The sequence below is a fragment of the Agelaius tricolor genome, unplaced genomic scaffold (assembly GCF_023055355.1).
Source record: "Agelaius tricolor isolate 1412-34295 unplaced genomic scaffold, bAgeTri1.0.p SCAF_8, whole genome shotgun sequence".
NCBI lineage: Eukaryota > Metazoa > Chordata > Aves > Passeriformes > Icteridae > Agelaius > Agelaius tricolor.
In genome coordinates, this window is record NW_027269268.1 from 23,403,786 (window position 1) to 23,421,472 (window position 17,687).

The 17,687-nt window shown below is 41.1% G+C and overlaps 1 protein-coding gene across 8 annotated transcripts in view; it reads left to right on the plus strand.

Annotated features, from left to right (window-relative positions):
- Positions 1-17,687, plus strand: part of RAPGEF2 (Rap guanine nucleotide exchange factor 2) — a 184,654-nt gene that overhangs the window by 35,596 nt on the left and 131,371 nt on the right. Inside the window, exon 1 of one of the 8 annotated variants that reach the window (XM_071431971.1) lies at positions 123-448. The exons of the other annotated variants lie outside the window; for them this stretch is intronic. Within the exon in view, the coding sequence (XP_071288072.1) occupies positions 446-448 (3 nt within the window). The 5' untranslated portion in view covers positions 123-445. Of the gene's footprint in view, positions 1-122; positions 449-17,687 lie in introns of those variants that run through there. 8 annotated transcript variants of the gene reach the window in all.

The following is a 17,687-nucleotide window of genomic DNA, read 5'->3' on the forward strand; positions in this document are numbered from 1 at the left end:
CAAAACTTAATTCAAATTTGCCACAGTGGTATGAAGCTTAGATCGTATACAGCTTGAGGAATATCTGTATTTATCTGTCTTCCTTATATACATATAGGAAGATACATCATGTATATCTTAAATTGAGGCTGTGTGGGAAGGTGCAGTATTTTTCAGCTCAGGTGTCCCTGAATTTGGAGCCAGATTGGAATTTGCCTGTGAGTGTGTGTTCTAGAAGCATTATGAAAGATGGAAATGTTTTTGTCTGAGGGGTGAGGTTTCTCTGGAGGTTGGAGGCACACCCCTCCTGTAGCAGCCTGGCTGGTAGGAGCTGCTGGGAAGAGGGAACTAGAAGACATCTTGGTAAGGTGAGCAAGCTTTTTAAGGAGTGTTGCTGTTCTTCCAAAGCAGAACTGTCTTCTGTCACCAACAGCTTCAGGGTAACACATGGAGCAGCCAAATCCCAATGGTGAGTGTATTACAGCCAGTGCAGCACTGGTACTTTATTACACTTTTGTCAGGAAAAGCTTGTATTATACTTTTGTAAAGTAAAGGTACTGATGAAATGTCTGAGTGTTTCTAATGAAATTTAATTTACGATAGTGCTAGTTTGGATTAGGGGGTGGTATGGCTTAATATAATTGGTGTCATTGCAAGAAAAAGGTACATCAGAGGGGAAATCTTTGAGAATGGATCAGTGAAGTTCTATTATCTGATAAGGGTAGGAAGTGTTTCTTTCTTTTTTCCCCTTCTCTGTGAATCTTCTACTACTCATGACCCTGGGATCCATCCTTCTCTTCTTGAGATGCAGTTTCACAAAGCAGTATTGAAAGCATTTGGATTTTCTTGTGCTTCCCTATTTTTGTCTCCCCTGTTTTTTTCATCACTCAGGAGTGAGCTTAAAGTACTGGGTACCCGTGGATTGGATTGGGGTGTGATATATGTGAAACCCATCCTAAACTCATGTTCCTGATAAAATGTTCCTAAGCTGCCATCTCAGTTGATGAGTAATACAAGCTTTTGTTCTATGCTTCTTCTTGAAAATCTGAGGTATGATTTGAATACAAGTCAATATGTGCAGATAGGCCATTAACTACAAAAATCTTAATGAAAGTTCAGATCTACATTTTCCCACAGGTGTTTTTAAAGTATCAGTGGATGTGCAGTATGTGACAGCTTCATAATCTCATAAATTATTATTAAAATACAAAACTAGTTCCACTGTTCAGTGTTTTCTGTCATTACAGCTCAGGTTTGTCTTATGCCAAGAACCTGGAAAATATGAGACTTGTATAAACTATTGTATTTCTCTTCTGTTCACCTTTTTGGGTTGGGTGGGTTTTTTTGTGGTTTTTTTTTCCTTTTTTTTCTTTTGAGGTAGTGCTCCTGTCAATTCAAAGAAAGGAAAAAATACACCTTGACCCTTACTTCTAATCTTCTCATGTAACCGATGGACTGCTGAAACAATAGCAGTCACATCTGATACAACAACATCTTATTTATAGGTGGAAGCAGCTGCATCCTCTGTCTTTGCATGCAAGAAGACCTATTGTTTTCATGTCTCCTGGTTAATTAGACTGTGAGAAAATGAAGGCCTACTGTAAAAGCACTATTAAAAATAATTATTTAACACCAAAAGAAATGGAAGGTGTGGCTGGTGCAGCTGGTTCTTGAGCTAGGTGTAAATGAAGAAGTTATCAGTGCTTACAGTCATAGGATAGCCTTGAGTTTGCTCATGGATTCTTATAGTGTATTTAGCATTTGGCTCATTAAAAATACCAATTTCCACAGGCCTGCAATTTCTGATGACTGAGGCCTGAGCATTGAATAAGTTCAGCTTGTAGGGAAAATTCCAGGGGTGCTGTCAGCAGGTGCCTCTGTCCAGTGCTCACCAGGTCATGGGGGCAGACAGTTGACAAGATGACAGTGGGGAGTGGGTGGCACTGTCTGGTGGTAGTTTTCAGCTAGGAAATGCTCCTCTGGGACCAGCTGGCTGACCTCTGAGTCTGCAGCATGGAATTTGGGATCTGTAATGGATTGTTAAACCTTCTGTTCTCATTTTTTCCCCTCTGTTGGATGCCCTAGATGGAAGGAATGATTTCTGTCTTCATGGGAGAGCTCTCCCAGGCTGAGGAAAGCGTCTGAGCTTCATTACAGGTCCCTGGAAGTCTGTGGATGAGCAGCCAGGAGATCTTTTTCTGTGCCATTTCAGTCAGGTGTTGAGTGGTGTCAGCGCAGCCTGTGAAGCACAGAATGCAGCTCAGTGCAGTTCCCCCTCGTGTAGCACATGCTCTTAGGAGCTGAAAGGTGTTTCTCATCCAGTTCATGCTGTGCAAATTAAAAAAATATAAATTGGTAAATGTATCTATAGGATGATAGGAGCATTAGAAGTGAGCATTTATTTCTTTAGTGCAAACTCAAGTGGTAACAGTGCTAGGTTGGTTTAAGGTCTTTTTTGTGAAATATTCTTTTTTTTAGAGCACATGCCTTTGAAATCTGTGCAAGTGGAAGTCTCTGACTAAATAATTAAGTGTGGAAAAATCAACCAACATATAGGAACTCTGGTGTCTTCTGTAGCATACATGTAGCTGACAGCCAGTTTGTCTTTTGAAAGCCATCTGAAGTGGTGTAAGTGATAAAATTTGCTGAGTTCTTTCATAAGAGGACTGAATGTTTTTAAACAATCTACATAACAAAAATTCCAGTAGCCCTTGAAATTTCTAGTTTGAAATGTCTTGTTCCAGGTTCTGGGTTACTGAATTTCACTTTACCACCTTTCACTGAGCAGGGATTTGGAAGACTGATATGTGATGCTTGCTCGCAGGCCGTCATCCAGTCTGGGTACCTCAGAGCCTTCTCTTGGCTCAGCTAACTTCATCTGCCTTTTTTAAAAATTGAATTTTGTATTAATTTTATTTTTATATATTTATATGTTTTTTAAGCTTGGTAAGTTTGTGTTCTAGGTCTGACGCTGGTTGTTTTTCTTTTCTTATAAAGCAGTTATGAACGTTTTTGGAAGGGAATCCCATGTCTGAATTGTGGAATATGTTGAATAGATAATTTTTAAAAAATAAAATATTATTTTGCTGATTGGTTATGCTGTTTAGTACTGATGGTTACACTGTTCCAGCACAGAGGATTTTTTTTTCTATGGGTAGGAGGGTGGGAGTTGGGTAAGGCCTTTTTTTAAAATTTTTTGGTTTTGCCTTTGGCATCCATTCTTATACTTTAAAGGTAATTAAAAACAAAGGACTTATTTCACTGGTCAGCTTGTTATTTGGCCTGCATTGTAATGTGTTTATAGTAATTTTGGCTCTCGATTTAATTAATCTAGAGCATTTGCTTGTTGAGTTAGACATATTAAATGGAAGTTATCAAGGTAATATCTTTTCCTTCTGGAATGTATTTTTAGTTTTATAAGAAATCATTATTAGGGAGATGTTTTGCAGTGTTTAGGTGTCTTGACCCTTATCTTGTTGAAAATCTAGCTTCAGTAATCTTAGTATTAGACTGCTTTGTTGCACAGATTCTTTGGTAAATAGATTAATCTCTGAGTCTTGTGACTATTAATCTTGCTCTGCTGCTTAGGTTTGTTGAGGGATTTTCAGTAATTAGGACATCTTTGTGCTTGGTCTCAAAACAGTTACTGTTTTTTTTTCTCGTGTTGTAACTGTGAAGTAGGAAACAACCAGATGTATTATTTGGTTACTTTTGCTTTTCATGTTGCATAAAAAGCTTATAAATATCTAAGTGTTATTTTCCAAGATATTGACCTGAGGCAGAACCTTCTAAAACCATATTAACAGTGGGATTTGGTGTTGAAATGTTCATGTAGGAGATATTAAAAGAAAAAAAAATATAGACTTCTTTTAAAAAGCGCAGGCACTGCACTGCATCTTCTGACACGTCGCTGTGGTTGCTTGTAAACTGTGAGCCACGGCGAGGCTAAATCAGGAACTGTAATAATGTCACAATGTATTTCTGCAGGAACGTGATTCTTGCTGAACGGTGCCCAGGAGTTCAGACAATCACATGGTCTCTTCTTTCTGAGAGCTTATGCTTACCAAAAGGGCTTTATTGATTTGCCTCTTCGTGCCCTTTATTAATACAGTGTTCTGGAGAGAAGTGGTGGTACCAGGGGCAGTAGAATACTTCTTGTTTGGAAATCTTGTGTATGTTTTGTTGCAAGACTATTGCTGCCAATTATTGAATTTTCAGCATTTTACAATTGCTTCAGACTAGTTTAGGATGCTTTTTAGTATCAAATGAATAGAGAATAGAGGAAAAGTTTTGTGTGCTGCTGCTTGGTCAGGATTATTGTGTTCATTGTGTAAATGGTCCGGCCGTAACCCTTTTTCCATATGTGATGTTGTTGTTGTTTTCAATAAAGCATGCACTCACCAACAAAGCACTTTCTGGGAGTGAAGTTGGACTTTCGTGGGCCATCTCAGTGTTGTGGGGAATTCTGAGACTTTCTTCTGCTGGCTTGAGGTCAGAAATAAAACTTATTCTTGGTAATAGTCGTATTAAGGATTCAAACAGCAGGCTGTTCAAGTGAATGAAATACTGTTAACCAGAAGGGCAATGAGAGCATTTTTTGTTCTTTTAATTTGCTTAAGAGAATGAGATTACAGCCAGAAAATTGTCTTGTCAGACAGCCAGATACTGACTTCCTGGTCTTCCATTGCCAACAGCTCCAGCTTCTCCCTGCCTGAGCCCTCTGCCAGCTTGCCATGAGAGCCAACAGTGAGAGCTTGGGCTAGTCCTTTCCTTGTTTGTTGGGCAAAATGTTACCTATCAGAGATCTAAGCATGGCTTTTTAAATGAGATCTGACAATTTGGGTAAGCTGTGTTTACTTCAAAAACAGTGAAGCTCCATTTTTCTTGAGGTCACCTTTTATTTGTAACATGCAGAAGTATAATCATAGCTTGAAAGCAAGTAGGATGTTTGGATTTGCTAACATAGAACTCACTTTTAGTTACTGGACCAAGGAAAACTCTGCCTTAAATATTAACTTTAATTTAGAAAGCCTGGAAAAGCGGATCTTTTGTTTCAGGTCATTTGTGTTGGTATGAAGTATTTTACAGTTTTGGGTTTATTAATATTTAAAGAGTTAGTCTGTGAGTTTAAGAATCTGTGTAAATATTTGTGTTTTCAAGTGTTTGATGTTCTCAAGTTGTGCCTTCCTTGTGATTCTCATCTTCTAAGGTTGTTCCTTCCAGTTTATTTGAATTTCTTCATTATTTCTCTCTATTGTAAATCTTCCATGCTGTCAAAAAAAGTTTGAAACTAGCTAGTGGATTCATAAGTCCAAAAGACAAAAACTGAGATATATGCAGGATGTGTACAAAAGCCTTCTTTTCTTCAATCAAAAGAACAAATATCTTGTAATAAAAGATTCACTTGATTCACTTTTTTGATATGTACCTTTGAAGGACTGGTTTGCAAGAAGCTTCGGCTCCTATTATCTCATTTCTCTGAATTATATTCTGACTTTTTTGGATCAGGTTTGCAGGTTTAATCAGTTCCTGTAAGGCTGTTAGCATAGTACTCAATTTTTTTTTCTTGACAGCATCTAAAATGAAGCTTAAGCTCAGGTTTTATTTGCTGATAAACCTTTATAATTTCAGTCAAGTTTCTTCTGTGAAAGTTTTTTTTTTTTTTCCCCAAGACTTCATAGGCATAAATGAATGAAGAAGATAATTATAAAAGGCTTCTGAAAAGTTTCTGAAATCAGATGTGCTGCCACTCCATTAGTTTATTACTGTGGCTTGTGCTTATTTCTTTGGTTATGTCTCTGGATCAGCATTGAATGCAGTATTTGTTCCCCAGTCCCTTGGGAATTCTAAATCACTTACACCACAACTAGGACCAGTTGGCCTTAGATGAATTCCCAGTTACCAAGTGAGACCATACCAGTGCCACAAGGTGATCAGCTATTGCCAAAGCTTCAAAAGGAGAAATGCCTAAGCATCTGTTGTACAACCCTGCTTCTCAGAAAGTGCTTTAGTCCACTGTTTAAAACTTCAAAATGACGTAGTTAAGTCCCCAAACACTTAATAACCTTGAAGTTACTCCAGAAAACTACTTCCAGAAAGCACAGAACGGGGAAAGCTGTAGGCTCTCTTACAGTGGCATTGTCCTGTCACGTCCCTGTGCCCTCACAGCTGTGACCATTCCCCCAAATGCCAAAGGAGCACCCTGCCTGACACCTCCAGCAGCCCCATGATACAGTAAAGGATATCATGTTGAGCCTGAACTGGCTGGAATTATCAGCTGGCTCCCTAAAGGGCACATGGGCTTTTCATACACTGCTGTGGCTAACTGTGCTCCATACGTGCCCTGTGTGTAACTGTAACCTTAACCTAGTAAATAGCTAACCTCAAATAGCCACCCTCTTACTTCTTACTCAGCTGGTACCTTCTGTAAGCTCACAGTGCAAGTTAATAATTTCAGAGAGTATGTGTTCTTGCATTAAAGCTTGAGCTTAGAGTCTTGTCATGTGCTGTGGGAAAGAAAATCAAAATATCCTTGGAAGGAAACTGCTTTGTAATTTAAGGTTAGAAATCGATGGCTTCTTCATATACTAAAATGAAAATGTACTATTTCAATAACTAACCCTTTCCCCCAAAAACCCCCAAAACAGCCATTTGCTGTTCTTGACTTGTAAGTTAACTCTTAAAAACATGAAAAAAAGAAGCAGAAAGAGAAGTGCAAGTCAATGGTAAAAAAAAGTGCAGACCTTGACCCCTGGGTTAGACAACTGTGCAGAGGCAGCTAAATCATGACTGTAACTCTGGGGAATCTCCTCTGGCAAAACTTGCTGTTGAAACTGGAGGAACAACTGTGTCTGTCTGTCAGCGTGGTCTTTCATCTGTACAGTACCCACCCGAGCAGAGCTGGCAAAGACAGCACATAGTACATGTGCTGTATCAGTACATAGCTTGCAATCATCAGGCAGTCTCTGGGAGGTTGCAAAAAGATCTTTCAGTCCTTCAGGGCAGAATTTTAATTTAGCAGGGCATTCATGAGTGCGGGCTCCCCCAAACTGCATGCAAGGCAGGTTTTGTGCCGCTGTGTGCGCTAAATCTAAGTGAGCAAATGGTATTTGGCCAAAGTGGAGTCAAACTGCAGAGAGCTTAAATTTATTATTTGTGACAGAGATCCACAGCTGAATCTTGCCTTATTTTCAGTCCATTCAGCAGTGGGAAGATAAATATAAAGCATAAGCACTGCAGTCTTGGTGCACTCAAAGTACAGAAGGGAAGGAATCAGAATATTTTGAGTTGGAAGGGACTCACAAGGATCGTTGAGTCCAACTCTTAAGTGAATGGCCCATATGGGGATCAAAGTCATAACCTTGGCATTATTAGCACCATGCTCTAACCAGCTGAGCTAACTGAAGCTGCAGGGTCCCCTATTTGAGAACAGATATAAAGTATTTACAAAATTTACAAGAAAATGACTGCATTGCTGGTTGTTCTCCTGGACACATCCAGCTTATGTGCTCGTTCTAGGAGCTCCTGGCTGCTCCTCGTACGTTCACAAGTGCCAAAAAGCTTTAGTTAAAAGTACAGCTGGAAACTCTGCAGAACTTTTACCAGATTTTGCAGGATTTGGCTTGCCATTAAATGTGTGGGGTCTTGGAGCTGCTGCTGGATTCATTCAGACTTTTTCAAGTATCTGAGACTGCCAAGAGAGGTGACAAGTTCTTTCCTCCCCTGGTAGATTCTTTAGGGCTGTTTTGCCTCTAGCAGCTGCTTTGAGACCTCTAATTCATTTCTGTGCTGACCATCAACTAACTCTGTGTCTGCCTGTTAGGGCTGAATGCTAGTATTACTGAAACTACAGAAGGGAACACACTAGAAATGGACCAAATTAATTTATTTGAATTAAGGATGAGGAAAAAGCAAGTGGTAGATGTATTTGCCAGTCCTCAGCAATTGATAGTTTCACAAAGGAGCCAAAAGCCTCACATCTTTCTGAAGAAATCAAACTTTTGAAATGGGTTAAGAATGCTGGTGAGGGAGGTAAGGCAGAGGGACTAATGTGACAAGGTAAAACCTTATTTTGTCAGAAGCTCTCAGCTGTATTGCATGGGTCTTGTGTGTAGAAACAATGACTTTATAGCCTGAAAACACTTGTTGGTATTGTGTTGTGGATGAAAAGTTTGCAGTCTGACTACGGTTTGTTAAACTAGATAATTCGTCTGACTGCTGACCACTTGTAGATTAAGTAGATAAAATCTGACAGACAAGCCACTCCTTGATGTGTGACACTAGAAATAATAATCACAATCTGTGTTAACTGAGAATGTTGTCTTCAAAGGAAGAAGTCTTAACACTTACAGGCTTCCCTGTCAGTTTACAGGTGCTGTTATGATTTTTCAAAGAGAGGTCAGGTCCTGCAGGATGCTTTAGTTGAGAGGCAGCAGGCATACTGAGAAAAACTTGTGATGATGTAGAAATGGTGTAATTACTGAGCTCTATTTTTAGACTTGGGGTTAGTGAACAGGATGCAGAAAGCACCTTGGATTTCCACAGAGCTAGTTTTGATCCAGTTCTGTTGCTCCTGAGCTGACTCCCTGTGGATCTGCCTTCTGCATCTCACTCTTCGGGGTTTCTGTGGCTTATTTCTCCAGCAGAGAAGTGCTGCCTAAATGCAGTGGAGGCTGTTGTGGGTATTGCCTGACTCCTGACTTAATGAGCCCTTCCAAGTGGGGCTGGGGAGCAGAGAGCAGAAACAGCAATTAGCTCTATTGGTACCCACAGACAGCCATGGAGGGCAGAGCTAATAACAAACCTGCCTGCATCTCAGCTCCTCGAGCTGAGCACCACAGGTGTGGTGTCCTTGTGCCTCGCCCTCCCACCCCTCTGCAGGCATTTACCTCAGTGACCGTGGCCAGCCCTTGGAGGAGTCCTCTGCTCTTAGTCACTGGCACTAATCATCCCTCTTGCTCTTAGCCCAAAGCTCAGAGTCTCTGCTGAGCCTGGTGCATCCACACTTGCCAGCAGATGCTCCTGGAGTAAGGCTCCTGGCTGCCACCTGGCTCCTGGAGGACATGGCCGTGTTTCTGCATGGTCTCCCATTTTTTTGTCATCCAGCATCACCATAGGCCGTTGTATCTTTAGGAAAGGTTCACTGCTGTTTGAAATTGCGTTTGTCACTCCTGTGTTCTTGCGGCAAACTCGGGTAAAAAACATGGAAAAGTGCTTGTTTCTTCCATGTTTTAGGGCATTCTAGGGCTGTGCAAGCAGCTAGTTAGCTTTGGTCATGTTTATTAGTACAGTCTTAGGAATGCTTAGATAGTGATGCGGTGCTCAAACCTGCTTAGAGTTGGGTTCCTAATTGGAAGGGTTTCTTGCCACTGAATGTGATGTTCCGATGGCAGAGATTGCACCTATTGTCCAGCTGAGTGCTTTTGGGAGGGGTGTGATATTTCACTGCCATGCCTTACCTGAGCTCTCTTTGGAGTTGTTTTTAATGTTATGAGTGAGTCGTTAGACTCTGGAGATAAGCTGTAATCTCTGATGAGGAATGTGCATACCTTTAATGTCTGATTTTGGAGACAACACATGATTTTAAGCTGCTCTGAAGGTATGCACTTGGTTTAAGAACAAATGTCCTTTGCTCAGGAGTTGATAAGCAGTATCTTGTTAAGATGTGGTAAATGGATGACTCTCATATGCTCAGTCTAAATTAGTTTGCAAATCAGCTGATAAGTTTTATGTATCAAGAACTGGTTATAAAGTTTATAAAAAATGATGCTCAAGAACTAGGCCAAAATACTGTTATGAAACCAAGGGGGTGTGTTTTATTATACAAGAAAAAATTCCATGTTATATCTCTAACACGTGTTTAACTTGCACTGAGCAAAGCATGTGACATATGGTCCTACTCTGGAAAGACTTTGGAAAAACCTCTTTCCCTTTAATATGGGTTGGATTAAGATTCTGAGAGGCTGCCTGCTGTTGTCCTGTGGACAGGGTTTTCATGTGTCGCTGTGCTTGGTTTCCCAATCCCACAACACTTGCTGTTGGTCCTTTGGAGGCTGCACCACCTGCTGTGCAGGTGCATGTGTTAATGTCCTTCTTTGCTGGGGCTTCTGGGGAGAGAAACGAGTACAGCATATGGAGGGGCGTTTTTGAACTTCGGTAAAAAAATAAAAATCAGCTGTGGCGTGACAGGCACATATCTCACTAGCAGCTTGTAGGAATTAAACTCTAATGCAGTAGATGGTTTGTGGGCCAGCCTAGAGCACTCACTGCTCTTGTGATGCCTTGTGTTCTTAACTCTAAGTCCCTGGTCACAAAAAAATATCGGGCTATATCTCTGTCTCTTTATGGTTGTTGGTAGAGTTATTGAAAAACGTGCACAGGACCAGCCAAGTCAGGGAACAGAGTATGTGGCAGATCAGCTTAATTCACAGCTTCCAGCCTTTTCGGAATCTCCTGTGTGTGTGATAGTGGAAATCGTGTCTGTGTGACCAGCTCTGTGTTCTGTGGTACAAATGCAGTGTTTAAGCATGGAGCTGGCTATTTGACAAAGGGTATAGGTGTTAAGTCTTGGCGTTGAGCTGTGTGATGCATGGAAGTGGATTCGGATCTGATGGGTGCCTTCAGCAGGTGTGATGAGCTGAAAAGGATTTCAAAGAGCTGAGAAAGAGCTACCTAGAGCTGCTAATGGGGGATATTTGAGAAGGGTGGTTCCAGATTCTCTCCTATGGTTTAACAGTACAGCCAAAGCAGCCGAATGATTTGTTCCCTCCAGAAGGGATTTTTTAGGGGCTGGCAGAATGAAGTTTCATTGTATGATTTCTCTTGTATTCTTCAAACTTCCCTGTGGTTCCGATGGTTTTCCCTTGTGGCTGCTGAGCCAGGTAAGACTGAACCAAGACCCTCAAGTCCTTCCTTCCCTCGAAGGGCAGTGCTGGGTGACTCGAGCTGCAGCTGCTCTGTGTCACTTCCCCTTAGCAGGCAGAGGCAGGGCAGACGGGCTGAACCCAGCTCATCCCCAGCCAGGCTGTCTGTCTGTGGGTGCCTGCATGGCTTCTCCTTGTTGGACTTGCACCACTAAAGGGTCACAGCACAGCCCGAGACAGAGAGGAGGCAGCTGTGCCAAGCAGGGTTTGCTCACTGAGGTGTCAGATGGACCCAGTGCCCGAGAGAGCATCTTCATCTCATCCTGCCGGGGCTGGCATTGCTCCTCTGTGTAAAGGAGGCAAAAAACGACTAGTCACACTTTCCACAGATAAACATCGAGCCTGAATTTATGGAAGTCCTATCCATTCAGCAGTGGAAGGGCACTAGCTTGTGTTTTCCATCTGGTTTCATGGCTGCATTTACATTGGGGGGGGAGCTGAGAGGGGCTGTGCTTCACCACCACCATGATCCTACAGACCTCTCTCTGTGGGTGTTTGCCCATTGGAAGTGCAGATTTCTTAGGAGATTGGTGCTCTGCTCTAAGAGTGAAAGTGTGTGCTGAAGTCAGATCAGAGCTGCGTCCCCAGTAAGCCCATCTGAAATATGGAAATAGATTCAACCCCGAGTAATACTTAAAAACAAACAAACAAACAAACCTGAAACTTCCCTCTCAGAATTCTACCGTTGCTTATAGGAGGAGAAAAAAAGAATCCCAAAAGATAATAATTTGGAGTTATTAAATGCAATCTCTGTTTCAGAAAATGAGAATTAAATTCAGGCTTGATGTGTATTCTGTGGAAAGTACTTTAAAACTTTAGTTAGTTATCTGTTTTCCTCCTTTACACAGACGAGTAATGCCAGCTCTGGAAGGATGTGACCACCAGTAGCTTTTGAGATTAATTTTTGGGTGAAGAATGATTTGACATGCAAGTATGTACTTCAGTATGATCATTTGCCTGATAGCCTGGGAACAATTTTCATGTGACCTACTGTTGATGCTTTGAGTAAGATTTATATCTCTTGGAAGCAATGCTCTGAAATATGTTGCAAATGTGTCTGCTAACAAAGAAAAAGAACATGACTCTTGGCTATCTTGTGTGTGTAACTTCTGGGAAAATTTTATCTGTCTAAATGAATTTTAATGCTTTCTTTAAAAGCATGAATGTAAAGGATGTATATTGGGATATAAACTTTCAAAATTGTGGTGTAATATTTTCTCCCTCTTCCTTACGGTTTTATTGTATCTACTCTTTTTTTTTAAAACTCATAAACATTAAGAAACTGAGCAACATTATTTCCCATTAATAAAACCCCAAACTCTCAAAAGCAAAAAGAAATAGTGCAATTTTCCTTCAGGAGACGCTCGCTGTTGCCTTTGTGGTTGGAAAGAGGAATTTATTTTTGTTTTGTTTGTTTTGTGTTTTTGCTTTGGTTGGTTGTAAGCCAGCGATATAAAATGATTGTAAGGCAGCCACAGAAAACAAGTCACTGTATTTTCTGTTGATTATACTGAGATATTTTCGTAGTAAGTTCTGGCAGAGCTGAGCTCTCAACGCGTGCGGGTTCCCTTTGTTTCTGGATGTGGGTTGTCATGGTAATAAGCCATGGGAGCTGCAGCCCGGTGCTCCTCGTTGCTTAAACCCAGCTCAGTGGTGGTGGTTTGTGACAAGTAACCTCTGGAGGAGTGGTCAGGGTCTCCCCTGGCATCATGGGCTTCCAGAAACTCCAGTTCACAAAGTGGAGGTGGCCCTGATGCTCTGGGTGGTTCTGCAGGAGTGTATTGCTGGCTGGGTTGGGATTGAATTGTGCCTGGGAACTGATTTTTCTTGACAAGAGTGGAGCTCGTGTTTCTGGGTAGTTTTGGGGTTTCTTTGGTTTTGGGAGGAAATTTACAAACCAGAGGGTGGAGTGTGATGACATTCAGCACTTGGGACAGTGCTGAAACCCCCATTTCATTGCTGGGCCGCTCCTTCCCAACAGCACAAGAAGAGGTTTGTTCCAAGGTCTTGTTTTAAAAGCAAGACATTGCATTTTATAATGCAGTTATGTCTGAGAAGTTGGACAGTTGGATGAACGTAGGCAGTTGGGACTGCTGCAGCTTCAGATGCAGGGAGCTGATCACAGGTGATTGTGCAGAGGGGGCTTACTGGGTACCCCTTCATCAGCTCAGCCACATTGCTGCCTTATCCTGGGGCTGAATTTACAGTTTGTTCACAAGGGAAAGCTTAAAGGGTTCACAGGAGCAATTACCACATATCAGTTGATGAAAGGCGCCTCTTCTATGTCCCTGTGACATTTTTGCTCACGATTTGGAATACCTGCCCCATTTCACACATCTGGGCCACCATGTGTTCATCCACCATAAATACCAGTATGCTATGAAGTATGCATTGTTGGGATTTATGATCACAACACTTTTAATGATGCATTTGAAGAAGGAATACTATGCAGCTGTGGCTATAATGTTAAGTACCAGGACCATGCTTTACAGAAACTTAGTTTTTTTCAGAAAATAGATTGCCCTTGCTCACTATAAGGGAGTTTGTATGACTGTTTTGTCTAGGTCAAATTTGTAGTGATGTGCTTCCTTCATGGCAAGTTGTTTGCCTGGCTTAGTTATTCATAGGTTGTGTGAACTACAGTCCTTGTGAGTATTCTGGTTCCATGGATACTAACCGGCCTGCTATGAAACCTGCAGACTAATTAAGCACTCTTAAAAAGCCCCCCAAACCCACTACTAAAAGTATCTGAGAACTGTCATATCTTAATCTTGCTCTCACAGCTCTTGGGGAATCCTCTAAGCACAGCTAACTACTGACCCTATTTTTGGAAGGCAGCCTTAGGTGATCCACCATGGTCTTCTTTTCCTGGCCACCTTAGTTGTGATGTTGATCTCTAGGCTGATGTCCTTTAAAGTGCATCTGCCATCACAACTTGATGTCAACTAGGAGTTACTTTTTGACTATTAACTTCAGGACATTTGTGTTTCAATTAATTTTTCCCTTTTCAGTTCCTGATTTTTTTTAAATAATTTTTTTTAATTGAAAGCTGCCAATCATTGTAGTACTGTATATCTGAATAAACTTACATAAAATTGACCTCTGCTACAAGTAGTTGTTTAAAAATAAATACCAGCATGTTTGGTAACTGATCTATTTGTTAGTGCAAGATTGATTTTTGTTAGTAGTATATTGGGTGTCATTTCATATAGCTAGTGAAAAATATGGGATAAGTAACCCTATCTCAAAACAATTTGAAACTCTCCTTAGCATTAAAAATCCCCTCTGCAACAAAAGGTGTGAATATTTTTGCAGTGAATGTGAAAATGGATTTAACAGCCTTAATACAAACCTCCAACTACTGGTAATAAATACATATATATATTTAATGATGAATAACTGAAGTGCCTTTTATAATTATGGACTATGCTGTCAGTAGGAAGGATCTTTTGTGGTGGATCTTTTTCTTGCATTTGGACATGCAATCAACCTTTGGATTTCTGACTACAGAACTTGGGCTTTTGTGTTAAGCATTTAATTGTCTGACTTCTGAGAGTCCGGAAGGCAGACAAGAAATGCACTGCACTACCCTGTAATTTCCTACACTCATTACTTTGCTCATGGACTTCTATGCCATGGCAGGCTCTAATTTCCCATCTACCCTTTCCATGTTCATTCCCCCATCTTAAAGGATGATTATAATAATGAATGTCTTAATTTTTTTTTTTGCTTTATTCTGCTGAAAGCTTTATGACCAGCAGGATGTGTTGAATCAATTGGACTACTCTTGAGACAGTGTTAAAAGTCTGTTAGTGTGGGTGGGTTGTCAAACCTTCCAACTCATTTTTATACACTTTCAATTAGAAAAAAAAAATCTAAAATGCAAAAATGAGCATGTAATGAAATTGTCTTTTGAGGGGAAACTCTTTAGAAAGAAAATAATTCTCAGCATAAAGTATCTTTGAAAGACAGGAAAGCTGATTTCAGTACCCTGCTGAAACATCATATTTCTCTGCAGTTGTTTTACTGTGATCCTATGGTGTTTCTCCAGCATCTGACACTGAAGCAGTAATTCAGTTAAGTCTTTGTAAAAGTATGTTGTTGCTCTGTACTGGGACTACTCCCAGGAAAATGGGATTTCTCCTTTTTCTTTATGGGGTTTTGGAGTTGCTCCTGATTAGCTTCATGCATGGGTTCTTCAGTTCCATATAAAAATTGCCTGTTCCTCCAGTTTAAAAATTCCACCCAGAACAAATATCCCTACCCTCCCCATGGTGCAGTTAAAAATAACAATTTTTGTGTGTCAACAACTCCTAACAAGATCAATACAATATCTCTTCTCCACTGCCTAGAGGAAGTGAAGGCTTGGGTTGGCTGGATGGTCTGTAAGCTCCCTTCTGGTAAAGGCTGATTCCCAAGCTTGGTTGCTGTGGAGTGGTGTTTTGTCAGAAATTTCCCAGAATATAATGCATATTAGTTGAGATAAATGCATACAGGTTAAGATGGTAAGATTTTCCAGAACTTTCAGGTAAATTTACAAAGCGTATGTTCTTCCTTAAAACATGGCCCATGGAATTTCAGTCATGTATGAATGAAATGAGGGCCATTAAACATATGTAATTTCACTTAAATATTTAATTTCTTCTTGTATAGCTGCCAATTTAGCATCAATAAATTATTCCAAATAACTTGGGCTTTATTTTATTTTAAGCCACAGATCTTTATGTACAATAGTAAGAATGGCTTGCAGAAAAATGTTGTTGTAGCTTACAGTAAAAAAGAAAAATGAAATTGGTAGTATAATAGGTTAGATACTGGCAGGCTTTCCATGTGGTAGTGCCCCCACCTGAATTTGAAGGTCCTGGTATAAGAAAAAGAATGTTAAAAATTTGCAGACAAATACTTCTTTTTAATCTCTTTATGGCTCAGTGATAAGTGTGTACATACCTGGGCATGTTCCTGCACAGCAGCTATGAGTGTGTTTGGGTTTTTTTCCACTGCTGGCACAATGGAGGTGAAGGTGAAATATTCATCTTCATGTGTGCATGGCAGTGATTTTGGTATCAGCAATACTGGATTTTTCTGTCACCGTGGAAGTCAGTTTTTGTGGTTTGCTCCTGTGGTTTGCAGGTCAGTATTTGCAAGATGTGAGCTCACCCTTGGGTGAGTGTTCAGTCCCCCTCAGGCTTTGCCTGCAGAGGGAGGTTTGGCTGGGGTAGCTCATGTGCTCCCCCAGTCCCTGCCCTGCCTGCCCACCTTGCTGTCCCTGGAGGATGACTTGCTGGGTGAGAGCCTGGCATTCCAGTGTGCCAGATGGGAACAAACCTACGTGGGAGTGGCCACAGCTCTTCTGTGCTCATGGAAGATTTTGTGTAGGCTGGATGGGATTGGTGTTGCTGTGGTCCAGTCTCTTTTGGTGGTGCTGACACTGCTTTGGCGTCAGTGAGCCAATACAGGCAGCCAGACAGGCCAGTGCTAAATCAATAGTAGAGGGAAAAAAAAGGAATATAAGTGCTTGGTATAGCTACCTTAGTGGCTGAGAGTAATTTGATTTCAGGTATTGTGTGTGTGAAGAAAAGGGGAAAAGAGAGGATCCTACAACTACAATGCGAAAGAGAGGCAGGACTTCAACAACCTGGGTTTGGGCTGTGGCTTCGTTGCTCAATAAGAAGAAGAAGAAACTTGGCATTGCTGCTCTTGTTAGTACATCACAATTTGGGAAGGTCCCAGTCTGGGCTAGAATAACTGTTCAGTCAGCCATATGGAAATGCCTCTCTTCCTGCCAGCAGTTTCATGGTCTGTTGAAGCCCATCAAAGACTTGGAGGTCCCGGGCTGCAGGAGGGTTGCCTCCCTGGCCTCAACACTGGAGCTTCTGAGTGTGATGCTGCCAAGAGAGCAGCTCAAAGTTGGGTCCCCGTGAGCAGGTGCTCACCCTGGGGCCAGGGAGGTGGCAGGAATCAGCATGGAGGGACCAGGTGGGACCTCCTGGTGTCACAGCAGTGAAACTTGGGCTTGGGGTGAGGTCTGGTAGGGCCACATGTGATGGGGAGTGGTTGCACCCCCTCCATTTGGAGCCTGGTTCTCCTGGTGGTTGGCTGAGTGTGAAATAAAGATAGGTTATTTTTAAGTGATCAGCCTTTCAAAATACATTGCACTCTCAGCACGCAGATCTTTTTGAGCCTCAGGTGAATATTAGGTGCTTTGAAAAGTTGCTTTTTTTTCCTATCCTTCAAGACCGGGAATCAAGAAGTTAGCTTGTTTTCTATTTTTCCTTTTGATTGAAAGAAACCAAACTATCATAAGATGAAAGCTGCTGTCTGCTTGTTTGCCACATCACAGAAATGAGTGAATTTCTTACTTGGAGAGCAGTGAATTTCTCAGGATTTTGCTTAACTGTGGCAAGGATGAATAGTTGACTTTGGCCTATAGTTTCACACCTTAATGCAAACCAGGACTGAAACCAGTGTAAGCTTGCAATTTTTAGAGAGGTTTAAATTTTTCAGTCCAAAATAGCAAATTTTCACATCTCTATCCTTAATAAAGAAAAAATGTCTTCATTAAGCTATTATGAATTTGGGGCCAGCATTCTGGTTTGAGTTTCTCTGGTTTGTTAACTGGCAAATATGTTTGAAGCACAAATCAAATGGATAGAAAGTCTGGGCATAAACATAGACAGATTTTTATTAGAATGGAGAGCAGAGGTAAGGTTGCAGACCAGTATGTTTCTGCAGATCTAATTGAAGTTGAGCTGTGCTAAAACTTGTCTGTTTTGTTTCAAAGTACAG